The sequence below is a fragment of the Stegostoma tigrinum genome, chromosome 12 (assembly GCF_030684315.1).
Source record: "Stegostoma tigrinum isolate sSteTig4 chromosome 12, sSteTig4.hap1, whole genome shotgun sequence".
Lineage (NCBI taxonomy): Eukaryota > Metazoa > Chordata > Chondrichthyes > Orectolobiformes > Stegostomatidae > Stegostoma > Stegostoma tigrinum.
The window spans coordinates 67,931,079-67,959,009 of NC_081365.1; the positions used below are offsets into that span (position 1 = coordinate 67,931,079).

The 27,931-nt window shown below is 43.9% G+C and overlaps 1 protein-coding gene across 3 annotated transcripts in view; it reads left to right on the forward strand.

Annotated features, from left to right (window-relative positions):
- The window catches only part of LOC125457287 (BEN domain-containing protein 2-like), a 142,322-nt gene that overhangs the window by 71,324 nt on the left and 43,067 nt on the right, over positions 1-27,931 (forward strand). For all 3 annotated transcript variants that reach the window (XM_059650405.1, XM_059650404.1, XM_059650406.1), the window contains 4 exons: positions 4,191-4,743; positions 12,611-12,814; positions 18,621-18,730; positions 21,372-21,522. In XM_059650405.1, the coding sequence (XP_059506388.1) occupies positions 4,191-4,743; positions 12,611-12,814; positions 18,621-18,730; positions 21,372-21,522 (1,018 nt within the window). The remainder of the gene's footprint in view (positions 1-4,190; positions 4,744-12,610; positions 12,815-18,620; positions 18,731-21,371; positions 21,523-27,931) is intronic.

The following is a 27,931-nucleotide window of genomic DNA, read 5'->3' on the forward strand; positions in this document are numbered from 1 at the left end:
CTGTGAGATTTAAAGGGGCCGTGTGACTGTTCGTCATTGAGCAGAACTCAATTGCAGACATTGCCACCTCGGAACTCTCAAAACTAAAATTTCAGCTAGGGGGCCCACTGCAGGATTCAGCCTTACAGTTTGGGATGTCCTGTGCTAATTCTTAAACATGATAGTTGAAGGAACCCTTGAGGGTTACAGCTTATGGCTTTGTCAGTTGCATCGGCATTTTCCCCACCTCACTAATGCTGTGCTTTACAGGTGCTGCCCCAGTCAACTGAGCAACTAATCCCCTCTCCTACCCCCACCCTCGCGCCTCCACCCCCCCCCCCCCCCCCCCAACATCCCACCATCACCACATTCTGTCCAATGCGGATTGCTCCATGGATACATTTTGGTGCTTGCCAATGTGAGAATGATTATTAAAGAGGGCTTAAAAGCAGATTGACATTGAGAAGTTCAACCTTCTGTTTGGAACCTACATGAAAGAAAAAGATATTAGAATGGACCAAATTTGGAAGATGTTGTGTTGCAACAGGATATAGCACAGCAGAATACGTAAGTGAAATGCTACGAATGAGTAGTTTTCCACCATGTTACTCCTGGAATCCCCTGAAGAAGTCACCAAGGCATTCATCGCCTCCTTTTGTTACAAACAATAACCTCAGTCACCCATGCTAGACTCTCGCTGACCACCTTGCCTAGCACCTCTACTACTGGGAAACTAATCTTCCTGATCTTTTCCCCGTCAGAGTACTAACCCTGCGGACTGTGCCATTGTATCATCTGTCCACCTGTATTTCCCTCTAGACTATCCATGGGACGCAGCGCTTGCCAACCATGACTTTAGTGTGGATGTATGCATCAGTTTTGTGACTCTGAAGGACCTTCGTTGATAGATGTTGACATCTTTTCTCTAATTGACGTCTCCCAGTCTGGCCGTACCTTCCAACAGTAGCCTGGCCAATCTACCGTGATCCATTTCCCCCCCATTCCTCTGGCACCTTCTCCTGTTGTGAACATTTCACCATGTTCCAGCACTCTGACAAGTCCATTAAAATAATCTACTCTGCCAAGTTTGACAATGTTTTTAACCGAGAGATCTCCCTATTTTCTCTCTCCGTGGGGTACACCTTCGCATTTTAGTGATTTCAACCTCTGTGCCAGCTCATCATGCCCTCTGTCTTCTGAGTTCACTACCCACTTCACCCTAACACTCATCATTTGCCATCTTGTGCAGCCTATTTATTCCCATTGTGTCAACTATGGGTAAGAGCAGCTTGCCTTTTACCTATTGAATGTAAATGTCTTCACTTAAATCTCCCTTCACTCTTTCCCAAACCTATTTCTTCCGTATGTGGCCTCGGGAAAAAAAACTATTCCACTTCAAATTTCCAACTATTTGGCTTTTGGCCATCTATTTACCATGACCTACTGATTAGCTCAATCATTTCCTTTATTTCAGCATGTCCCCCTGTAAAAAGGGTGCTTGTGGTTGAGTGGTCATGTCCTTTCCTCTGTGCTAGATAGCCCAGGTTCAAGTCTCACTTGCTCAGTGTGTGTCATTACAAGGCTGAACAGGTTGATTAAAGTATCTACCACCTACCACTGTGCTTAAAGTCATTGCTGTCTCTTATCCTGATTGTTCAAATTGATGTGATGTTCATTGTTTTTCCTGTAAGTCAGAGGAGCAGGATTTGGCCATTCAGACCTTCAAGCCTGCTCCACCATTCAATGTGACCCTGGCTGATCCTCTCTCTCAACGCCGTGTTCGCGCTTTCTCTCCATATCCTTCGGCGCCTTGTTGTATCTCTCCATCTGCCTAGTTGAACAGTTACTATTAGCATTGCGCCTATCCTGCAGAAGAGAGGGGAGAGCTGGGGTTGAGGTGACATGTGTCCCTATGTACATTAGTGGCCCTTTCCTCTGGAAATCCTGTTTAGCAGCAGGGCATCATTGAGCAACATTTGATCCATTCCTAATCCAATGTCATATTGCCACAAAGTCAGAGATCTACAGCATAAAGGGCCCTCAACCTATCGAGCCTGTGCCAGTCAAAATCAACCACCTAACTATTCTAATCAGAGATAATGGGAACTGCAGATGTTGTGAGAATCCGAGATAACAAAGTGTGGAGCTGGATGAACACAGCAGGCCAAGCAGCAATGGCCCATAGCCTTGGCATGCAAGTGCAGATTTAAATACTTATTAAGTATTATGAGGGTTTCAGCCTCTACCACCTTTACATGCCGTGAGTTCCAGATTCCCACCACCCACTGGGTGAAAAAGCTTTCCATCACATCTTCTCTAAAACTCAGTCCCTTACCATGAATCTATGTGCCCTAGTCACTAATCCCTCCAGCAAGGGGAAATGTTTCTTCCTGTCCATCTTATCTGTGCCCCTCATAACGTTATATATTTCAATCATGTCCTGTCTCAATCTCCTTTGCCGTAAGGGAAATTCCCTTAGCCTAGGTGCACAGCCAAAGGAGCACACCCACTGAACTGATTTACTATTTAACTGGTGGGAGGATTTTTCCAACCTGTAGCAGGAACGTAGTTCCAGAATCCACCATGAGCCTTATCCCAACCCTTCAAGATAAATGCAACTGCGAGCTTGTGAAAAAGTTTGGTTAAGTGTGAAACATTTCCATCGTTCTTTGACATGTTTTAAATTGAATTCCCTTTCACTATCAGAAGGGAAAACTGCAAGAGAGATGAAAAAGGTCATGCAATTGTCGAAGTAGATACTTAGTGTATGCAGGGTTGTGGCATAAATTAAACAAATTGATCTGCCTGTCCTGAATAGATGTGCATGTTTTATTCATTGTGATGCCAGGGTCCGTGGAATGAATCTGTTTTAAAGTACCAAAGACCAGAATTACACAGTATTTATAGCATAGAGACAGGCTCCTCCGCCCAACTTGTCTGTGCTGTTTATGAACTGGATGGGCATTATTCCACCTAACTTAATCTAAATTGATCACTATAATCTTCTGTGTTATTCCCCCTCACATACTTACTTGTCTCCCCCCTCAAAGTATTCATGCTTTTAAAGTTCCACCTTCTAATCACTCTCTAAGGTGTTTATCCTGAATTCCTGACTGGATTTATTAGTGACGGCCCTATACTTACATTTAAATTCTCCAAGTTGGGACACCTTCTGTGTAAAAGGTGTCAAACTCATGTGTGTTGATGTTTAAAAACATTCGGGTGCACAAGTGCAAGGCATATAGAAAGTTAGCGTGAAGGTACAGCAAACAATTAGGCAAATAAAAACAGAAAGAATTGCGGATGCTGTAAATCAGGAAAAGCAATAAGGCAGGCCGATTTCCTGCTGGCCTTTATTGCAAAGAGATCAGCGAACAAGAACAAAGTCTTGCTTCAAAAACAGAACTTGCTGGAAAAGCTCAGCATCTGTGAAGAAAAAAAAAATCAGTTAACATTTCAGGTCCGGTGACCCCTCCTCAGAACTCCGAAAGTCTTGCTTCAGTTGTACAGAGCTTTGAGACCACACCTGAAATCCTGTACGCAGTTTTGGTCTCCAAATTTAAGAAAGGACGTATTTGAGTTGGAGGAGATGCAGTGAATGTTAAATTGATCCCAAGGGATGAGAAGGCTCACCCATAGTGAAGGGATGAGTGAATTGGGCTGATGTTCTCTGTGTAGTTTAGGAGAACGAGAGGTAATTCCATTAAAATGCACAAGATTCTGATGGGGTTTGAGAAGATAGATGCTGAAAGATTGTCTGTGCTGGTTGTGAGATCTAAACACTGGGGCACAATCTCTGGATAATGGATGGACTATTTAGGACTGAGGTGAGAAGGAATTACCTCAGTCAAAGGGCTGCAAATCTTTGAAATTCTCTACCCTAGAGCGATGTGGATGCTTCATTATCGAATACATTTAAGACTGTGATGGATAGATATTTGGCCCCTCGGGGAATTGGGGATAAAAGGAGCAGGCGGGAATGTGGAGTTGAAATCTATCATCAGCTATGAACGTATTGAGTGTCAGATCCTTGTCAGAGGGCTATATGGTCTCCTCCTGCACCTAGTTCTTGTGTACCTCGCATAATGTTAAAGATCTCTATTAAATCGTGCCTCAGCCTTTTCTGGAGAAAGGAACAGAAATCCGTTCAGTCTTTGCAAGATAACTGTGACACATGACAATTGATTTCATGTATTTTGCTTTAACCGCAGAGGCAAGTCTTGGCATCGCTTTCCAACGGTTATGCCCAGAAACCGAAAAAAAAATCGGGCCTGAAATCAGCTGTGAACGTGCAGAGGAAGAGGGTTGGATGTTCCAGACTGACTGATCCGAGTGAGTCCCGTGACTGTACCGAACCGGTGCTAATTCAGGTTGAAGATGGCGTTGCAGATGCAGCAGTTGATGAGAAACCGAATGTTTCAGCATGTTTCCCTTCCACGGGACACATCCAAGAAAGCTTGTTACCCTCAGCAAACTCAGCTGCACCTGGTCCCGTGCCACCCTACTTTGTCCTGGACTCTGAGCTTCAGCCTCCGTGTCAGAGATCACAGAGTGTGCCAGCAGCTTATAAAATGAGCAAGCCACAAGCCAGCCACTGTCAGAGATCAGTAGAGCAGCAGCTGGAAATAAAAGAAGACTCTCAAACAGAAGGGAATACCTGCCAGGACGTTGAATTAGTGCCAGATTGTATCGACAACAAGGAGACTTCAAAGCAGGATCCAGCACCACAACATTCATCTTTTGATCTTTCAAAGAATAGCTTTGGTAAGCAGGGACAGCTTTGTTTTTCAGTGGCAAGTGGCTTGATTTCATTATTTTTAATACTGATTCCTTTCTAATCAAGAACGAAAAGCTATTTTTGTGGTGAGATTACTCATACTGTGCACAACCGACCTGGATTTCTACTGACTTCATCCAGGGGACCCATTAAGTTTCTCAGCCATGATCAGTGAGAAAATCTATTGCCATAGTATACTGCGCCCGTTAGTTGATAAATGGCTTGGTGCTCAGTAAATAATGTAGCAGGAAGAACAGTTGTATATATTGCACAAATCATGTTAGACCAAACCAGATTAGCCTTTTTCGCATTCATTCACAGGATATTGAGGTTTCTGGCTAGGCTAGCCCATCTAATTAATCTGGAGAAGGTGATGGTGAGCTGTCGTCTTGTACAGCTGTAGTGTATAGGTACACCCATGCAGCTGTTAGTAAGGGAGTTGCAGGATTTTGGCCCAGTGATAGTGAAGGAATGGAAATCTAGTTTTTAGTCTGGATGGTGTCTGGCTTAAAGGACAACTTTCATGTGGTGCTATTCCCATGTGTCTGCTACCCTGCCCTTCTAGATGGTAGAGGTCATGAAATTCAAAGTATTGCATCTTTTGTTTCTTTTCTGTTGTTCATTCCAGTAATGTGGCCTTCATTGGCTGGACTATTGCTTGTCCCTAGATAGACAATAAGGCTATAAGAAATAGGAGCAGAATTAGTGATAATGGGAACTGCAGATGCTGGAGAATCCAAGATAAAAAAAAGTGTGGAGCTGGATGAACACAGCAGGTCAAGCAGCATCTTAGGAGCACATAAGCTGACGTTTCGGGCCTAGACCCTTCATCAGAGAGGGCGATGGGGAGAGGGAACTGGAATAAATAGGGAGAGAGGGGGAGGCGGACCGAAGATCGAGAGAAAAGAAGATAGGTGGAGAGAGTATAGGTGGGGAGGTAGGGAGGGGATAGGTCAGTCCAGGGAAGATGGACAGGCCAAGGAGGCAGGATGAGGTGGTAGGTCGGAAATGGAGATGCGGCTTGAGGTGGGAGGAAGGGATGGGTGAGAGGAAGAAAAGGTTAGGCAAGCAGAGACAGGCCGGGCTGGTTTTGGGATGCAGTGGAGGAAGGGGAGATTTTGAAACTGGTGAAGTCCACATTGATACCATTGGGCTGCAGGGCTCCCAAGTGGAATATGAGTTGCTGATCCTGCAACCTTCAGGTGACATCATTGTGGCACTGCAGGAGGCCCATGATGGACATGCCATCTAAAGAATGGGAGGGGGAGTTAAAATGGTTCACAACTGGGAGGTGCCGTTGTTTATTGCGAACCGAGCGGAGGTGTTCTGCAAAGCGGTCCCCAAGCCACCGCTTGGTTTCCCAAATGTAGAGGAAGCCACACCGGGTGCAATGGATACAGTATACCACATTGGCAGATGTGCAGGTGAACATCTGCTTGATATGGAAGGTCATCTTGGGGCCTGGGATAGGGGTGAGGGAGGAGGTGTGGGGGCAAGTGTAGCATTTCCTGCGGTTGCAGGGGAAGGTGCCGGGTGTGGTGGGGTTGGAGGCGAGTGTGGAGCGGACAAGGGAGTCGCGGAGAGAGTGATCTCTCCGGAAAGCAGACAGGGGTGGGGATGGAAAAATGTCTTGGGTGGTGGGGTCGGATTGTAGATGGCGGAAGTGTCGGAGGATGATGCGTTGTATCTGGAGGTTGGTGGGGTGGTGTGTGAGAACGAGGGGGATCCTCTGGGGACGGTTGTTGCGGGGCCGGGGTGTGAGGGATGTAATGCGGGAGACGCGGTCAAGGGCGCTCTCGACCACTGCTGGGGGAAAGTTGCGGTCCTTGAAGAACATGGACAGCTGGAATGTGCGGGAGTGGAATGCCTCATCCTGGGAGCAGATGCGGCGGAGGCGGAGGAATTGGGAATAGGGGATGGAATTTTTGCAGGAGGGTGGATGGGAGGAGGTGTATTCTAGGTAGCTGTGGGAGTCTGTGGGCTTGAAATGGACATCAGTTTCTAGCTGGTTGCCTGAGATGGAGACTGAGAGGTCCAGGAAGGAGCAGAATTAGCCCATTTGGCCCATCAAGTCTGCTGTACCATTCGATCATGAGTGATATGTTTCTCAACCCCATTCTCCTGCCTACTTCCCATAACCTCTGACCCTCTTCCTAATCAAGAACCTGTCTATCTCGGTCTTAAATAGATTGATTTGTCACGTACCGAAATACAGTGAAAGGCTTTGTTCACGAGCGTTATAGGCAGAATCACAGCAAGAAAAGGATGAACAGATCAAAAAGCCTTAGAGGCATACAGGTTACGTTATTTGAGGCTAGAGTCCATTCAACAGACTGATAATGGCAGGAAAGAAGCTGTTCCTAAACTTGTGCATATTCAGGCTTCTGTATCTTCTGCCTGATGGAAGAGGTTGCAGGAGGTCGTTGCCAGGTGTGATGGCTCCTTGATGTTGGCCGCCTTTCTGCAGCAGTGAGCCATGTGAGTAGTCCATGGATGGAAAGTTGGCTTCTGCACACCATCTTCTGTAGTTTCTTACAGCCCTGGGCAGAGTAGTTGCTGTACCAGGCTGTTGCAATGACTTGACCTACACAGCCTTCAGAGTTCAACTGATTAGCTGCCCTTTGGCTGAAGAAATTATTTCCCATCTCAGTTTTAAAGGGTGGTTTCTTCATTCTGAGGCTGTGACCCCCCCGGTCCTAGCCCCTCTTACTAGTGGAAACATTTTCCTCATATCTGCTCTAGCTAGGCCTCTCGGTATGCTGTCAGTTTCAATGAGATCCCCCTAGACCCCATCAAGTCCAGAACCAGAGTCCGCAACTACTCCTCATTTGACAAGCTCATCATCCCCAGGATTGTTCTTGTAAACCTCCTTTGGACCCCCACTTTCGCCTGACGCCACCCCTCCGCACGCACGCGTGTACACGCACACACGCGCGCACACACACAATGTCAGCACATCATTTCTTGGATACAGGGTCCAAAACTGCTCACAACAGTCCACATGAAGTCTTATACAGCTTACAGCATATCCCTTGTATTATAGCCCTCTCAAAATGAATGCTCTCAGTACTTTTGCCTTCCAAATTGCCAACCAAACCAACCTTAAGATTCTTAATTCCCTTTGAGCTTCAGATTTCAAAAGCCTTTTCCCATTTAGAAAATAATCTACGCCTCTATTCTTCCTACCAAAGTGTATAACCTCACACTTCCCCACATTATGCTCTATCTGCCACTTCTGCAGCCTTCCTGCTTCTTCAACACCACCTACCCCTCCACCTCTCCTTGTGTCATTTGCAAACTTAGCAACAATCCCTCTTGAGAAGCTGGTGGTGAGCTGCCTTCTTGAACCACTGCAGTCGATGTGCTCTAGATAGCCCCACAGTTCACTTAGGGAGGGAATGCCTTGATTTTGATTCAGTGACACTCAGGAACAGTGATACACTTCCATGTCAGGATGTGAGTGACTTGGAGAGGAACTTGCAGAGGATTGTGTACCCATGTATCTTCTGACCTTATCCTTCCAAGCGATAGTAATGTGGTTTTGGAAGGTGCTGTCAGAGGATCGTTGCTGAATTTCTGCATCTTGTAAATTGTACGCACTGCTGTTACTGAGTATAGAAGGTAGCGGGAATGAATGTTTGTGGATTTGGTGCCAATCAAGTGGGCACTTTATCCTGGATGGTGTCAAGTTTCTTGAATGTTGTTGGAGCTACACCTATCCAGGCCAATGGGGAATATTCTACCACAGTCCTGACTTGTACCTTGTATATGATGGACAGATTTTGAGGAGTCAGGAAGTGAGTTAATCACTGCAGGATTCCGAGCACCGAACTTGAGGTTTTTAGTCACTGTGTTTGGGGATATGGGTGTGGGATACAGTCAGGTATGATGAACCTGGATGTAAGGCAGGAGCAGGCAGATGCCTAGGTGAACTAGTTAGAGGCCCAACTTGGTTCTCTGGAGCATAAGTTGTTTAAGCCTTCTCACCCTCTCACTACAGTACCCATCCCCCATTAACCCACATGCTCCATGCCACCTTGTGGCCACTCACGTAGTCCTCAGCAGATATGCAAAATAAATAAACATTTTCACCAGCAAAGTATGATGATACAGTGAGGAGGTATAGTGGCTCAGTGGTTAGCACTGCTGCATCACAGCACCAGGGACCTGGGTTTGAATCCACCCTCAGGTGATTGTCTGTCTGTGTGGAGTGTGCACATTCTCCCTCTGTCTGCATGGGTTTTCTCCCGCAGTCCAAAGACGTGTAGTTTAGGCGATTGACCATGCTAGATTGCCCATAGTGTTCAGCAATGGGCCAATTATGTGGATTAGCCATGGAAAATGCAGGGTTACAGGGGATAGGATAGGATGCTGTTCAGAAGGTAGGTGCAAACTCAATGGATGGAATGGCCTGTATCCGCACAGTAGAGTCTCTGATTCTCACACTTTGGTTTAGATGCAGTCCAGAGCAGATTCACATGGTTGATCTGGGTGTGGAGGGACTGTCTTATGAGAAGTTAAGTAGATAGGGCATGTATTCATGGGCTTCAGAAGAATGAGAGGTAACCTCTTTGAAATATACAAGTTTCTTAGTGGGTTCGACAGGCTAGAAATTGGAGAGATTGTTTCTACTTGTGGGTAAATCTAGGATAAAGGACATGGTATCAGAATAAGGTGTCACATTTTTAAGGCAGAGAGGAGGAGGAATTTCATTTCTTGGAGGGTAGCCATTTCTGTGGAATTCTTTACAGCAGAGGGCTGTCAAGGTTGAAATAACAATATTCAAGGCTGAGATAAACAGAATTTTATTCAGTAAAGGAATCAAAGACTTTTGGGTAAAGGCAGGAAAGTGGAGTTGAGGTTTATCGGATCAGTAATCACCACAGTGAATATCAAGGCAGGTTCAGTGGGCTGAATGGCCCACTTTTGCTGCTATGGTTTATGATCTTTCATATGGTACTAAAAAGAACCCCATTCATAGAACTCGTTCAAAGCTTTTAAATTTTCTGAAGTGGCCATTCTTTTGTATAAACTTCTATTCCCACCCCATATCGAAGACAGCTGATGCTTTAATATACTCTTTAAACTGCCAACTAAATTGTGAACTGTGAACCCATGTTGAAATAACTCAAGCTTTTGAAAGCTAACATTCACAATGACAAAGTAGCCTTTGAGGAAATGTTAAGAAAGAGCTCTGTTTAAACCGCATGACCAGATGATTTTGTTTTTAACCTGCACCTGTCAATTAAAACAGTCCAGCAGACGTTTTTTAAAAACTTGCTGACAGAAGCAGCAGTTTCTTAAGATTTAAAGAGCGGATCGTTTAAAAAACTTCAGATCACGACAGTTATACAGACCTTCAGAGATAATGGGAACTGCAGATGCTGGATCATCCGAGATAACAAAGTGTGTAGCTGGATGAACACAGCAGGCCAAGCAGCATCTTAGGAGCATAGACCTTATGCATCCTATGTGAATGTTTACTGTTCCTAAGAGGAGGTGATGGCCTACTGGTATTATCACTGAACTGTTAATCCAGAGACCCAGCTAATGTTCTGGAAACAGGACCAAATCCTGCCTTGGCAGATGGTGGAATTTGCATTCAATAAAAATATGGAATTCAGAATTTAATAACAATGACTTTCTGGTTCACCGACTCTCTTTAGGGAAGGAATCTGCTCCCTGTCCTATATGAGATTCCAACAATGGGATTGACCCTCAACCTCAATTGGGGATGAGCGATAAATGCCAGCCTAGCTAACAATGCCCTTGTCCCCGAATGAAAAACCTCACTCAGTTGTGACTCCCACACTGGAGGTTAAGGACTATGCAACAGTCAAACCAGCACTGTATTGGATTGTGTTGCTGAGTTTGGATGACCCGGCGTGTGAATTTCACACTGCCTCCTTCACACACCAGTGACAACTGGCTCTATCAGAAATGGAGTGAAACTTCTGCAAACTGCCACCTTTCAAGGCCCATAGGTCCTTCCTAAATCTGCTGTTAAATTTCTCCACGTGCCAGCTGCAGCCCTTTCTTTTTAATAAAAATATTTTTCGTGCCCGACATTCTGACCCCGCAACACCCCACAAATGCATGATATGCAATGCACCAGAAACACCCAACAAATGTGTCGAATCCTGAGTTGAGATATTTAACCAGACCGACCTGACCCAATGAGCAATGGTTGAAGTCAGTTATGCTGGCACTGCGTTATCAATTCCATAAAGCAGAACCCAAACATGACTGGATGCAATTGATGGCAAAAATAAAAATCATAGGTAAAGGTAGGGAACGAAACTCTCAACCTGTATGGTCAGTTGAATGACATTCAACTCGGTACTGAACTGTGCCTGGTGTAAACCTAACCTGAAATTTCTTTTCACTAACTTCACTGCAGAGAACAATCAATTTTTAACCAGCAACTAATTTGCTACTGACACCCAGGCCTCTAGATTAACATTTGATGTGAAGGCTGGTAATTGTTTACAGCACAGCATTTGCTTCAGCACTGCACTGGAGTGTTAGTCTGGGCTATCGATTCAACGTCTTGAATGAGGTTATTTCCTGTAGTCATCTTACTCCGATGTTAAATGCTGCTCAGCAAATAGTTAACTCGCCTGATGGGGATACGAAGCAAAAGCAGAACTTTGACGTCTGAAGAAAGTAAGATTTAATTGAGCACCCAAATGCAATTTGATTATGCAGTGAGGTTATCTTTGACTGCAGAAATAAGTAATTAATTTGTGCAGCGTATTCCAGTTCATTGCTATGAAACTAGAGCTGGTATCGTTATTTCCAGCCCTGAAGTAAAATGGAATTGTATTGCTGATGTAGTATTACTTGAGAATTTATTTAATATGATACATTTAGAAGGTTTGTCATGCCATAGCTAAACAGAATCCACTGAAGAGACTTGTATAACATTCAGTCACAATCATTTGAGGCACAGCGTGGAACTTTGGTACATAGAGTATTTCCAATTCCACATGACAGTCATGGACAATAAAACATCTTAACTCAGATTGTATTCTGTGATATTATCCGATTCACTACCCTTGGATGTGGAATGTAAATGCTGAACAATGCTGGGAAATATCCATAGTTGAATATGTCACAGCCTTCTGGTGTGTAGGAAGGCGTGGTAACCCAGGGTGGCATCTTTCCAGCTTCTGTCCAGAACTATTCAGCACAGACCTTTGTTGGCGTGTGTGAGGTGACTGGAAAAGAATAATTTCTAACTGGAAAGCTGAATAAACAACTCAAGAAATGACTCCTAAAGAGCTTGATTTGGAGTGTTACTTTGTGTGAATTCGAGCCTTGAATCAGAGTTAAACCCAAGCTTTGAAATGTCAGCTTCGAAAGGATTGGCCTCAAAGAGAAAGCAATGATTGATGAAATGCTGAGGAGAGTGGACTAACACATTTACTGAACATAATTAGGAACAGGCAGAGAGACTGGACATCTTAAGAGGAAATGGACGAGTAAGATACATAGTGGAGGGAAGATTGCTATAAGAAAGAGGCAGAGAATTTCAATGATAGTCAACTTGAAAACTGGAGGAAATTATTGGTGAATAAAAAGACGAACACAGGACAGGGATTTATGGAGAAGACTCAGACAAGTACATATGATGATGAGAATGAAGTAGGATATCAATTTGTGAGGTTTCTAGGGAACATCCTGAACAAATTAACTTGTTCTGTTGGTTTGAATTTAGCGTGCATTAAGTAATATATGACTGATGTATTATACATATCACAGTGACTAAGAGTAATCTTGTTTGTGAGAGGGAATTGATCCTAAGGCAAATTGCATCCTTTCAGACTTTTGCTTTCTTTTGCTTTTCTGAAGGGTTTTTGGGGAATCCCGAACGCAATGTTAAAATACCTGGCACATTTATATTAAAAGCCAGTCAGAAGACCCAACCAAAGTTGGCAGCACGTTATCTAGCCAGGAATCTGTTCACTGATGAGGCCCTGGTTACAAGCAGCATTGATGGAAGCAAACAGCATGGAATGAAATCACTGGATCCGAATAAACTGGGTGCTGTGAGAGGTGAGTTTGCTGCACTTCAGTGTTGCCATTAGAGCAGCAAGATCATATCTCTGATTAGTTTTTTGTTTAAAGGAGAGTAAGGCAACTGTAAGCTTTCAATTACAGGTAACCATTGTCATATGGCAGCTAATTCTTCCATGGTGTCATGCCCATGCTCTGGTAAAGGGAGTTTGGGTGATGCTTCTTGTATAAGCAATCCTGTTAGTATGAATGAATGCCATAATTTAACCTACTGTCTTTGTAACATTGGTTTGGGCCTTCTGGAAGGGAAAGGAAGGTGCTGCTATTGAGCTCTTCTGTTTTGGGTGTGCTTATCTACCCAGTGCATTTTTATCAGTTGCTAGAGTGTCTTTGTAAGTTTCAGAATCGACGTGCCTGATTTGAAGGGATGTGTGAATAGATAATGGCCCCTTTTTCTTTGGCTGTCTATGTACTTTCCCATTCATTCGTACAAGCAGAAGTCCCATAATATTGCTCACTGATGAATGATGATATATTATATGTCATCCATGCATATGGATGAGTGCTGCTCTAACATTAAGCAAGAAAACTGACCCCATATACAACAAACTAGTCTACTTAATTGGCACCATATCCATAAACATGCACTCCCGCCATTGCTGTCACTCAGTATCATCAATGTGTACTGTTTACAAGATGCATTGCAGAAATTCACCAAGGCCCCTAAGACAGCATTTTCAAAACCTACATCCACTACTATCTCTAAGGACAAGGAAACAGATACACGGAAAGATTATGACCTGCAAGTTCCCCTCGGAACCATTCACCATCCTGAATTGGAAATATATCACCGTTTCTTCAGTGTCATTGGATCAAAATCCTGAAACGCCTCCCTGCAGCATTGCAGGTGTACTTACACTAAGCACACTGCAGCGGCTCAAGAAGGCAGCTCACCACCACCTTCTCAAAGGCAACTCGAGACAAGCAACAAATGTTGACCCAGCTAGTGACACCCACATCTCGGGAGTGAATTAAAGACTTCAACTCAGTGGCTTTGAAAGTTCAGGAACATTGCATTGCCATATTTCTTCACACATGAGCAGTGGCGTATCCCTGGGATCTGGGAGGACTCAGAAATAAGTCAGAATCTAGCATTACAGAGCTAGAGTCTCACAGTCCAATCATGTTTTGAGGGAGAGTTTGGGAATGCTGGAACAGAGATTTCAGGATCTGGGACTACTAAAGAAAAAGCTCATACAAAGACTGGGATCGTTTCTAGGATCAGGGAAAATTCGGGAAGGAGTTTTTCATGTCAGAGAGCAGGAGGCTGTTTAACTCCCACACCACTGCCGTGGTCCGAAATGTGGGATTTGTTCATTGTCCCGAGAAGGTAACAGTGATAATTGACAAGATCATGACAAGATCATCACTGTGATGAAAATGTCGTGACAACTGAGCAGAGATCTGGGAACAGGGGGAAGGGCTGATAATTCTAAGGAGTTGGATCTGACATGGTTGACGCTAACTGCTCAGGCAGTTTGGGACAGGGAGGTGATTTAAGTGCCTTGTGAGGGAATGTGGAACCAGGCACGTACTGAGGCAAGTTTCTGGCAGCTCCATTTGTGCAACGCAGCCTCAAACCTTTTCCATGTTCCTGACAACAAACCCGTCACCAGATCCAATTGTAGCCTCTTTCAGAAACTGTCCAGGACTTCCTTCATTGTCAGCTGATTCCTGTTTTTACACTGCTGTCTTAAAAACTGTTAGATGTGAATTTTCTGCCCCTGAAAATTAATAGATGCAGTTTCCTATGAGTGAATTTCTTGCCAACCTATGGAAAATTCTGTTTATTTAAGACAATAAACAAAAATGACCTCATAAAATGCTCAGAAATACATTATTTGCATGATTTCCAAATATAGAGGGATACTTGAGGCCATTAAATGTTTCAGGAGATATCTTCCAAATGAATTTACAGCAACAATGAGCAGGCAAGTGACTAAAATAAATGGGCCGGTTGTGTGGTGCAGTGGGGGGAGGGGACGAACTGGGCTGGTTTAGGGATGCAGTAGGGGAAGGGGAGATTTTGAAACTGGTGAAGTCCACATTGATACCATATGGCTGCAGGGTTCCCAGGCGGCATATGAGTTGATGTTCCTGCAACCTTCAGGTGGCATCATTGTGGCAGTGCAGGAGGCCCATGATGGACATGTCATCTAGAGAATGGGAGGGGGAGTGGAAATGGTTTGCGACTGGGAGGTGCAGTTGTTTGTTGCGAACTGAACGGAGGTGTTTGGTTTCCCCAATGTAGAGGAAGCCACACCGGGTACAGTGGATGCAGTATACCACATTGGCAGATGTGCAGGTGAACCTCTGCTTAATGTGGAATGTCATCTTTGGGGCCTGGGATAGGGGTGAGGGAGGAGGTGTGGGGGCAAGTGTAGCATTTCCTGCGGTTGCAGGGGAAGGTGCCGGGTGTGGTGGGGTTGGAGGGCAGTGTGGAGCGAACAAGGGAGTCACGGAGAGAGTGATCTCTCCGGAAAGCAGACAGGGGTGGGGATGGAAAAGTGTCTTGGGTGGTGGGGTCGGATTGTAGATGGCGGAAGTGTCGGAGGATGATGCGTTGTATCCGGAGGTTGGTGGGGTGGTGTGTGAGAACGAGTGGGATCCTCTTAGGGCGGTTGTGGCGGGGGCGGGGTGTGAGGGATGTGTTGCGGGAAATGCGGGAGACGCGGTCAAGGGTAATTCACCCTTGACCGCGTCTCCCGCATTTCCCGCAACACATCCCTCACACCCCGCCCCCGCCACAACCGCCCAAAGAGGATCCCCCTCGTTCTCACACACCACCCCACCAACCTCCGGATACAACGCATCATCCTCCGACACTTCCGCCATCTACAATCCGACCCCACCACCCAAGACACTTTTCCATCCCCACCCCTGTCTGCTTTCCGGAGAGATCACTCTCTCCGTGACTCCCTTGTTCGCTCCACACTGCCCTCCAACCCCACCACACCCGGCACCTTCCCCTGCAACCGCAGGAAATGCTACACTTGCCCCCACACCTCCTCCCTCACCCCTATCCCAGGCCCCAAGATGACATTCCACATTAAGCAGAGGTTCACCTGCACATCTGCCAATGTGGTATACTGCATCCACTGTACCTGGTGTGGCTTCCTCTACATTGGGGAAACCAAGCGAAGGCTTGGGGACCGCTTTGCAGAACACCTCCGCTCAGTTCGCAACAAACAACTGCTCCTCCCAGTCACAAACCATTTCCACTCCCCCTCCCATTCTTTAGATGACATGTCCATCATGGGCCTCCTGCAGTGCCACAATGATGCCACCCGAAGGTTGCAGGAACAGCAACTCATATTCCGCCTGGGAACCCTGCAGCCTAAAGGTATCAATGTGGACCTCACCAGTTTCAAAATCTCCCCTTCCCCCACCACATCCCTAAACCAGCCCAGTTCATCCCCTCCCCCCACTGCACCACACAACCAGCCCAGCTCTTCCCCTCCACCCACTGCATCCCCAAACCAGTCCAACCTGTCTCTGCCTCCCTAACCTGTTCTTCCTCTCACCCATCCCTTCCTCCCACCCCAAGCCGCACCCCCATCTACCTACTAACCTCATCCCACCTCCTTGACCTGTCCGTCTTCCCTGGACTGACCTATCCCCTCCCTACCTCCCCACCTATACTCTCTCCACCTATCTTCTTTTCTCTCCATCTTCGGTCCGCCTCCCCCTCTCTCCCTATTTATTCTAGAACCCTCACCCCATCCCCCTCTCTGATGAAGGGTCTAGGCCCGAAACGTCAGCTTTTGTGCTCCTGAGATGCTGCTTGGCCTGCTGTGTTCATCCAGCCTCACATTTTATTATCTTGGATTCTCCAGCATCTGCAGTTCCCACTATCTCTGACTAAAATAAATGCTTTCTTCGTAATTGTTCTGTTTCTTTGCTGCTTGCCAAAAATGTGTGTGCAATCAAGTGCTATGTTTTGAACAGTCCATAATAGAAAACAGCGTTGACTAGTACATTTATCTAAATGCCAGACCTGGTGGAAGTAAAGATTTGAGAATCCAGTGTTTATGGAGAAGATAAGCAAAGAAGCTGTCAATTGCCATGAGGTGAGAAGATTGTACAGACTATTAAACTCCAGGTGATGCACAGAGAAGGCTGGAAGATCCCAAACTGTTTGGACTGTACATCCTTCCTGCAATAATGAGGAACAGTGCAGAAAAAGAAGTTGTTATTAGACTTAGAGAGGCTGAAGATGCCCTCGGCTGTGGAGAGTGAGCAGGTGTATGGGTGTTGAGATAGGGGATCAACCTCAGTCACCTTAGAATGGCAGAGCAGGCTGAATGGGCACAAATGGCCAACGGCTGATCTTGTCTCCAATTTTTTTTGAGCTGAGGCTTTTGTGTTATTTTAAAAAAGAGGAAAGCAACATTGTGTTACAGACGAGAATCAAATAGACACTGTTTTCCCTTCCTGGTGGAAAAATCATTGTTGTAAGTGAAAAACTGACTGTCATGTCCCCTGCAGTGTGGCAACCTGTCAAGATTTAGGGCAGTATTTGGTGAAGACAGCAGAGATTTCACTCGCACCTCTTTTTGGGAATGCCTTTTTAACTGAGCGCGAATTAGGCAGCTGTGAGCCAACCCTGGAAGCAAGGACCCCTCGGGCAAATGTCCCATGTCAAAAGCTGTCATCCAATCCGAGACCAGCAACTGTTCGTTACTCAACAGTGCCAACAGTGGGGGGTAGTGGCTGTTGTTGGTGCTACACCAACCTATGGTTGATCACCACCAGTGGAGTACTGGTTGTGAGAGGAGCATCGTGGGCTGTTTTTTTTTCATGAGGGAAGGGAGGTGATTGCTATAAAGGGCTTGAGATTTGCTGTCAGTGAGTCCCACAATGCAAGGTTCCTTGCTCACTTTCCAAACTCGTAAAGGAACGAAGGAAAGCCACTAAGGCAAGGCCTTTGAGGACAGCTGGCACCATTATATTCAAAGAAGGCAGGAAGTCAAAGAACAAAAAGAATCCATGCTTTATAAAAGACCAGAATATATTCAATGCAATCAGTCATCCAGATTCAGCTACAAATACTTCACACGATCAGTGGTACTCTGCAAGTAAGGTACCTGCAATAGAGAATGCATCTCTACTGTGTAATGCCATTTCCTGGAGCCCATACACAAACTGATAAGGCTTAGCACCATTCCTGTGTTCCAAAAAAAAAATTACTTGGTGGTTAGAAGACAGACAGTTAACCTCTTATTTTGTGAATGCTCATGGCATTAGCTATAAACTCTCAGTACATAAGCAAATATTTGAAGATTAACAACATTCTATGAAGCCATCACTAATAGTTAAGACAGTTTGTACAGATGCACTGAATGGAAGGCTGGTTAAGTTGATTAAGAAAGTAAGTAATAGAGCTGTATCTTGTTACGGTAAGATGGAGGTAGGAGGAGACTCATTACAGAACATAAACATCAGCATAGTTTGGATGCATCAATAGTTTGTTCCTATGTAACTTTTTATAAGAAACACATATGTACAATGCAAGTAACTTAGATGACCAGATGTTTTCAATCTTTACTAACATGTAATATTGCACCATTGTAGTCTGTAATGTTGAGCCATCTATGAATTGATTCACTGAAGTTTTAGTGGTTGTATGTACGAAGGAATCTGAGCTGATCTAAAATGTGGCCGCTTAAAAATAATTTTCTTGTCACATCATGATTCTCCTTAAATTTGACCTTTTCTTTCCACAATTTGATTGTGTGCTTGAACCCAGTTGTGTACATTTATAATTCACACATTATTCTTCCAGAGTTCTTAAGCCAACAGTTCCCCCACCATGACCTTACCGAGGTTGGTAAAGACTGGAAGGCCTGCATCTCCTCGATCAACAGCATGATCAGTGTTACAAGGAGGAGAGCTGTAAGTTTTTTTTTAAACCCTTATAGTGTCCACATGCAGCAGGAGAATACAGAATGAGTCAAAGCCAAATTGCTCACCTAGCCATTCTCTCTTTTATTCAGCATCCATGGAGAGAAAGCAATCTAACGTTTTGAGTCTGGATGGCTCTTCTTCAAAGCTGACTTCACGCCAGCTCTGAAGAGCCATCTGGACTCGAAACATGAGTTTGCTTTCTCCCCATTTGATGCTGCCTGACTTGCTGTGATCTCCAGCATATTTTGTTTTAGTACAGATCCCAGCATCGGCACTAATTTGATCCTACCCTCTATTATTCAGACTGCTTCATCAAAGCCAGGTGTTGCTGGCCTTTATAAATGTAAATAACATGGTAACACTTGAGACACAGTAGCAGAGGCATTTTGTTATTCATCTGTTGCTTTGAAGTGCTGCTCAGTGAGATGCCTACAGGGCAGTTTCAATCCCAGGCTGCTGTCACTGTGCTGGAATTATAGTTAGTGCCATGTTAGTCAATATAAAACCAGTTATGATTCCTGATTCTGATTGCTATCCACCAACGCCTGGTCAAGTGTGAACAAGTTGAAACATAACATTGTGACAGTGTAGAGCCTGATGTGACCCATTCATGGCCACTTTCTGTGTAAATGAATTTCAAAGGAAGCTATAGAACCACAAAAGTTAAGGATTTTGAGCAGGTATAGGCCATTTGACCCTTGGACCAGGGCTGATCTGGTTGAGATGTCAATTTGCTTTCCTATTGATCTCCAATAACTCTAGACTCTCTCATAAGTCAATCCATTGGAGCTCTGGTGCAGTGGTAGTATCTATATCTCTGAGCCAGGAGGCCCAGGAGACCAGAGGTTCAAGTTCCAGTAGCTCCATAGCTATGTAAAGCCATCTTTGAACAAGTAATCAAAAAAATCTGTCTAACTCATCTTTGAATGAATTCAATGAACCAGCCTGCAATGTTTTCTGGAAAAGAAAATTCCACGGATTTAAAAACCCTCAAAGAAAACATCTCTCCTCATCTACATCTCGACAGCAGGATGCCTTATTCTTAAACTGTGTCCTCTGGTTCTAATTGCTCCTCCAAGAAGAAACACCATCTCAGAATCCACCCTGTCAAGTTCCCTCAGGATCTCACAAGCATCAACAAGGTCACCTCTCCTTCTACTAACTGCTAATAGATGAGGCATTGTTGGAGTTTTTTACCTTGCTCGCATCAGGCCAATTCACAAGATTACCAGTTCAGGCGATAAACAATATTTCTATGACATGAGAGGAAGCAAGGTGCAGTATAAATGTTGATTCTTTTTTTATTCCCTTGAACAGGCATTCCCGTAAACGTCCACAAAATGTGTGCAAGATGAAATGATTCAACAAAATGCCTTTTTTTCTAGGAATACTTAATTTTATTACTGTAAAATAAAAATAATTTAAACTCCAGTAAGCAAAGGCCCAACCTGTTCAACCTTCATCAGATAAGCATTACATCCCAGGAATGTAAAGCCTCACTGAACTGCTTCTAATGCCAGTGTGCCATTTCCTTATCAAATAAGGAGATCAAAACTGTCCACAGTTGTCCAAATGTGGTCTTACTGGAGCTGTCACCTGCAGCAACATTTCCTAATTCTTGCGTTCCATTTCCCATGTACCAAATGACAACATTTCATTCGCCTTCTTTGGAATTTGTCTCTGCGAACTAACGTTTGGCTAGACACTCAGATCGCTCTGTACCCCCTGAGTTTTGCAATCTCTTTCTGGTTAAGTAATAAACTGCTTTTCTTTTGTTCAAGTCAAAATGGAATAGTTCACATTTTCCCACATTATTTGCCATTTGCCAAATTTTTGCTTACGTGCTGAACCCATCTGAAGACTTTTGCAGACTTTCTGCCTCTTCCTGGCAGCTTGCTTACTCATCTTCTTGGTGCCACTCACTTTTATAGGGCATTTAGATTAGATTCCCTACAGTGTGGAAACAGGCCCTTCAGCCCAACAAGTCTACACTGCCCTTTGGATCATCCCACCCAAACCCATCCCCCTATAACCTACACACCCCTGAACATTATGGACAATTTAGCATGGCCAATCCACCTAACCTGCACATCTTTGGAGTGTGGGAGGAAACCAGAGCGCCCAGAAGAAACCCACGCAGACACTGGGAGAATGTGCAAACTTCACACAGACAGTTGCCCGAGGCTGGAATTGAACCTGGGTCCCTGGCGCTGTGAGGCTGCATTGCTAACCACTGAGCCACCGTACCGCCCTAAATTTAGGGATTGGAAACAAATGCTGACCTTGCTAATGAAGCAAGGGCTGAGGCTTCCCCTGTCAAAGTATAATAGAAAGCAATTTCCAAAACTTTGTGTGAAGGGTCATACAAGGCTTGAAAATATTAACTCTGTTTCCCTCTCTGCAGATGCTGCCAGACTGGCCTAGTTTATCTCGCATTCTCTACTTGTTTCGGATTTCCAACATCTGCAGTATTTTGTTCTCGTAGAAACAGAGGAATATTGCCAATAGTCCTTTAGCCATGTTGGAAGCTCAGGATAGCACCGCACATACCATTTTTCTCTTCATTCTGTGGGGTTTAAGCTGTATGTTTATCTGAAATATCGGTAATTATGTTGTCTTTTGTTATCAGGGAAGAGAACACTTATCAAATGAAAAAGCATCAACGGCAACCGTCTCCCCGTCCACCTCTGATTCTGCTGTAAACGGTCAGCTCTGGTGGCTTCAGCAAAACTCAGCACCGTTACCTTCTACATTGTATCAAAAACCTTTTGAGAAATTAGGTAGGAATAACATTCATGACTTTGCATTACAATGGAGATGGGTGCACAATTTGCCTCACATGTAGCCATTAATTCATTCACAAAATCTTGTCTTGTTGTCAACCACAGTTGCTTGTCTCAACCTGATAATGCTTTGACTATTCGCATTAGTGAAATGAGCATCATGCATCTGAATGTGCCTCATTGCTTGAATTAACTTGCGCCTTTCCTCCCCAATAGCTCTTTTAAAAGTTGCATTTATAATAGGCAGATACATATTTGAGGTCAAGGCTAACTTTCTACCCAGCTGAAAGAGGATGTGTTGTGGTTATGAATGTCAGCATGAAAGAAAAACGAATCAAAACAAAGCAGGGATGATATGGGGGCATAATTGTAGTATTCAGTTACTGAAAGAATTCACAAGTTAGCTTGATTAATGCTTGCTTTGTGTGTCCAATTCACAGTTAAATCTGGTTTGCTTAGTAATGGTTATGGCTGGCTTCAAACTCTTAGTCAGAGTTGTGTTTGTCGCTGTTCGAAACTGAGTTTTCAAACGATCTTAAATACAGAGTGTGAAACCAGGCCCTGATTCTTGTTCTCAGGTCAGCTGCACAGAGGTAGGAAGAAATCCTGGATCCACAATTCTGATCTTCTAATTTTCATTACGGTGGGTGGGTGGGTGCGGAGAAGTTGTTGCATTGGACCCAACTCACCTAATATCCACCAAGGTTAAACCTCAGGAGGCCTGCTGACTATGTCTATTGAAGATGTCACTTGGGGTGGGGGGGGGGGGGGGTGGGGGGGGTGGGGGGCGGAAAAACACCCTTATTAATAACAAATAAAATCAATACATTGGAATTTCTTTAATTAATCCCATATGAAAACAAAACATTTCCATTCAATAAGCAGTTGGAGTATCACAGTGCTAATTTGATAAGCACCGCTTTGTGAAAATGATGGTTTTGAAGTTACTTGTGCAGCACAAATCTTAGTGATTTCATGTGACTAGCACTCCAAAATATCCTGTCCTTAAATCTAACTCCACACACTGCTCAGATACTTCCTTGACATCTTTGGCGGTCTCCAGATGTTTACGCACATTTTATGCAGAAGTAGTCTTTTCACAATCTGAAACATTTCCTGAGCTCCACCAAGGTTGCCCTCTTGTTTATCTAACGTTTGACGCTTCTTGACAGATTGACACATGTGGACACTTATTTGAATGGTCTTGACAAGTTAGCAGTTCCAAGGATCCTAGTACCTTTTTGTGCAATATCCACTCCACGGTTAACACTTCTAAGTGGCACCTGACCCTGCATTTCCCAAAAGATCCATGATCTCCACTAAAGACCACCCCTTCTCAACTAAAGGATCCCTGACCTCTACCCCTGAGGTGTTCTGAGAAGATATCCGCAAGGGTACCTCAGATCTCCAAAGGAATATCCTACTATTAAAGAGGAACGCAGTATGAAAATACTTGATGTTCCTTGATCTTATCTGCATACTTCTGATCATAGCCCTAAATACCACACTTTGATTTCAGTTGTTATTTAAATAGACAGCTGCCAGTGGGAACTGTAATATACATTCTATGGCCCACTCTTGTGTAAATGACAGATACTGGATTCAGGTTTGGGGAGGAGGAGAACTTGGGGTCCCTGATCCCTTCTGGCATTTTGGCTGCTGCAGTGATGCTCTCTGTGCTGACCAAAATAGAGGCCTAGTGATAGGGCTGAGATCACAGTTGACAATGTAATAGACCAAAAGTTGAACTTACTTTCTCAAAATTTTTTATGTTCTTTTCTCCGTTATGTTAACACCTTAGTTGAGGTAAAAGAGATTTCTTACGTAAGAAAATTAAGATGTTGGGTGACAGCATTGGCCAGGATCATTCTTTCCCACTTATAAAAAGTCCCATAGTAATGATGGTGCCTTTTGTAAATGATCTCAAATTGTCCAGATTACAGTCCATGGATATCCCCCAGATAGGCTCCAGTTACTGGAATGTCAGTGCTAGCAAATAAGTTGCTATTTGATTTTATTTCTATCTCCACTCTGGCTTCTCCTGATAAAATTTTGCAGGCCATGTAAAGGGTAGGACTGCTGGACACTGCCCGTTCATTGGGGAACAAATCCTAAATTTGAATGCAAAGATACATGAGAGTTCGCTGCTTAAGATATGTGACCAATCATTGCAAAACCTTCAAATCTGGCCTCAGTTGGGTTGCACAAGTAGGCCATGAAGAAAGCAAGTTTTGAGTGCTGTGTATTGGAAAGTCGGTGAATGCGGGGAAATTCCTGTCTTATTGGTGCAACCAGATTTTAAAATACAAACGAGAAAGATGTCATTAGATCAACGGCACATCATAGCTGGAAAGATTAATACACAGCGTACTCGTAGTGATCTCTACTATAATGAGATAAGATGTGCTGTCTGCTCGCCAAGTGAATTAACAGGAAGATTTTTCAGAAAGAGAAACAGAATGAGGATACAACATTCTTTGTAGTTTTACAAAGATGCACAAAGGGGAGAAACAGAAAGGAGTGAATGTGTTTAAGGCAACTTCCTCAATTGAGGAGGATTAACACCTCTGGACTAGAATATGATTTTTTACCTTAATACAGCATGAGGTGGGCTTCCCACAGCATAAATTTTCCTGACCTCAGAGGAAAATGGTAGTGTTTTCAAGCTGTCCTGACGTCCTGCAGTGATGAGGAGGTTAAACCTTCTTCTCCTCTCCTGGAAGATTATATGTTTTTGGATGAGATGGAGATTTTATATTTATTTTGTCAGTTCTGCTGTAACACGTGTTCCAGCAACGTGAATTGGCTATAACACAACTGACAAATAGAGGAATGGTGTTTTTAAAACACAAGCTTATGTTGGCTATAATGTTATTGCATCGGTACACAGGAGTACATGTCAACATCACATGATTGTTTCTCGGGCTTTGTCCTGAATACAGGCAACCTTGAAATCTGTTCTAGACGTCTACTATAAGTCAAGCAAAAAGAGGTTGGATGACAGGGAAAAATTTTTCTGACGTTATTGTTGATGATTTGAAAGATGCAGGAAAAAAAGCAGGAATTCAAGTTTCCCATCCTGGATAATGCGCCAAGCCATCCTCCCACCATTGGTGAACTTTCTGAAACATCAATGTGCTATTTCTACCCCAAAACACAACCTCTCCCCTTCAACCCATGGATCAGGGTGCAATAAGCAGCTGTTAAGGCACATATTTAACAGGCTCATTGCAGCCACTGAGGGGGATAAAGACAATGTTCTTCAATTTTGAAAGAGCTTTAACATCAGCAATGCGATTGACAATATCATAGAGGCCAGGGGTGCTGTCAGTGAGGACTGCTTGCATGCAGTTTGGTGGAAGCTTCTCCCAGATCTTTTTCAAGATTTTAAAACCTTTGATATCAGGGGAACTCCAGAGAATCAAAGAACATTGTGTTGATCTTGCAAAGCAAGTTGGATTTGAAGTGGAGAGTTGAGGATGTTGCTTGAGTCCCACTGTGAAGACCTCATTACAGCTGATCTACAACAACTTGTTGCTGAGGGGGAAGTGGAAGCTGAAGTCCAGGATGCAGCACAATGAGAGTTTTCCGCTTCTTCTGCTTTGTCTTCTATCCTGAGGGAAATTGAGAAACAGTTGCAGCTCTTGGAGGACAACGATTACAATGCAGAATGCAGCAGGGTGGAATAAGACCTTATTTGATACCGCATGAACAACTTTCTCATGAATGAAGACTAAGGGCAAAGCAGCAAAAACTGGATATCCTTTTTTAAGCCAACCCCCAAGAAACAATCAGAAGACAGTGAACCATAACCATCAGTTTCTGAATTAACTTTTTTTTTTGCCCTAATCCTGCAACCACAACGGCACCTGAAGGTGATGATGGTGATGAACCTCACCCCCTGCATTAACAACAGCGCAACCTCAAAACCACCTCCCCCATCAAGTTACCTTGACATTATATTTCAAGGTAAGGTGTTAAATTTGCTTTTATTTCATTATTAGATATGAATTAAACATTTATTCACAAATTGTGCTGTCCTCTGTGTTCGGCTTTTGAGTGGTTTTCGAGCAATTTTCAGTGATGTTTTTGGTCTGTCCCTCACCCCGCTTTTCCCATAGGCTCCGTTATTTCTACAGTGCGACTTTTCTATAATGCGATTGTTGCACAAGAATGCAACTGTTGTATTAAAGCAGAACTGACTGTAATATGGTTCCTGGCCAAGAGGTCAAGAGGAGTTTACCTCAATCCTGAGAACTACACCACAGCAATTTAATTTGCTACTTGTAAGGTAATCTCAGTTCAGAAATCTGCCAGCAAATAACTTGACCAGTCATTGCAACAGCGCCTCTAGAAGGGGTGAGCACTGCTGGAACTACAAGTAGCCCCCAATGCTAAGGGGTTTGAGTAAGTCCAGAATAAGAGGTCTTGACAAGGGGACTAAAATTTTGGGGTGTTTTGTTCATAAAACCATTTGAGAGGATTACAGATGTTGGGATGAACTTGCTTTGTGGCTGTAAAGGAGGCTTTCTCATTTTTCATCTTCTCTACCTGGCACAAATCTGGGTGGCAGGTGCCTCTCCCTGCTATGTGTAAAATATGAGCAGCAAAGGGTTTGGAAGGAATCTGTAGAGTATGAAGGTACGTAGGGAGTGGCTGGGAGAATGGTTAAGACCTTTTTGAGCTTACATTTCAAAAGGTTCCTGAATCCAGATAATTGTTCATCGTTTCTCTGGGTCATACATCATGAGTCATAGAGAAACTGACCGTCCCCATAATGGAACTGGGAGGGTTGGGACTCTAAGGTGCAGGCTGACTAACTACACCCTTAGCCTGAAATGGAGATAAGTTGCCAGTGCCAGCAATGAGGAATGGAATCCATCAATCAAGCAACCACCTAGCCCTCCCTCAATAATTTTCAATTGATCCAATCTCATCTGAACTCTGTGAAAGTCCAGCCATCAAAAGATCCTGCTTTTCCAACTAACACGGCAGTGAATGGAAATTAGTCATGTATTTATAAGTCTAACTGATACTCTAGATGTACACTGACATTCGTTGGGTCTAATAGACAAGACCCGACAAAAGGGTTTTCAATGCATTATGGCATGGGATGTTGCAATTCACTGTGTAATTTTCCATTTCTAGTAGCTATGTCACTTTTCCCCCAATGTATGTGGAACAGAAGGCTTTTTGGCCCCTTGAGCCTGATCCACTATTCAATTAGTTCATGGCTAATCTGCGAGTTACCTTCCTCACGCCCATCTTTCTTAAATCCATTTCTATGAAATCCAAGCAATCTGTTTTGAGCTTTTCCATTGAGTTAGTCTAAACAGTGTATTCTGGGGGAGAATGTTCCAGATGTTCAGTCCCCTGTGTGCAAGGAAGTGCTTTCTGACATCACATCCAGATGGCCAGAGTCTAATTTGAATTTGTAGCCTCCTGCACTGGGCTATAACCTGAAGAAATAGTTTCTCACTCTCAATGCTGTCAAGTCCCTTCATCTTAAACATGCACAGTGGTGTTAATTGTTTTTTTTTACAGGCTTTGAGGAAAGGTATTGAATTGAAACCTAAGCTGAGTGCCATTCCCCACACACTGGCAGCATTTTTATTATATTTATCATTAAAAATAAAGTCTGGCATATTTAATGAGTTACAAAGGCAGGAATGCTAGTGAGTATGTCGCTTTTGCTGCTAGGAATTATAATAAGCTGTACTACTTTACCTGTCATTACAGTAATTGAAGGGAATAATTGGTTAAGATGGAGCAGCAAGGATTGGGTTGGGAGGAGGGATTTTGGTTTAACACCCTCTGCTGAGCTCCTGATCTCAGCCAAGTACTTTCAGGCAGGTATCATTTGAAGAGTAATTTACGGAGGGTTGGATTGAGGTTGATTCCTATTCTGTTCCTCATCACCATTTGACAGGGAGGTAAAGGCAAGATTTCTTTTAATCTGTCGACAAAAAACTACATAGAGAGAGAAACTGAACTGCAAGACAAATCCCTTCCAAAATGGCACATTCAGCAATAAGAATACCGCAGCACTACATGTTGCAGAATCTACCCAGGAGTGACTTCAAGGCAACAGTGTCACTGAGCAGTTCAGACAGTGTCATTAATCACAGGCCAGGAATTACTCATCTGAATTCTGCATTGAAACATCTGTCTTTTACATGAAATACATGGGCAGTCTGGCTTTGTATATTTGCTTTCTCATTGGTAGATCATCGTGGTAAAATATTTGCGTTTTTTTCCACAACAATGACAATTACATTATTTTAGGAAAGCACGTGCTATGGAATAAGAAGGAAACTTGTTCTGCACCTTGGTAAAGCACAGACTTGGATCTGCGTGTTTGTTAGGAGAATATTTGTGTTAATCTGGCACTGCACTCTTGGGATAG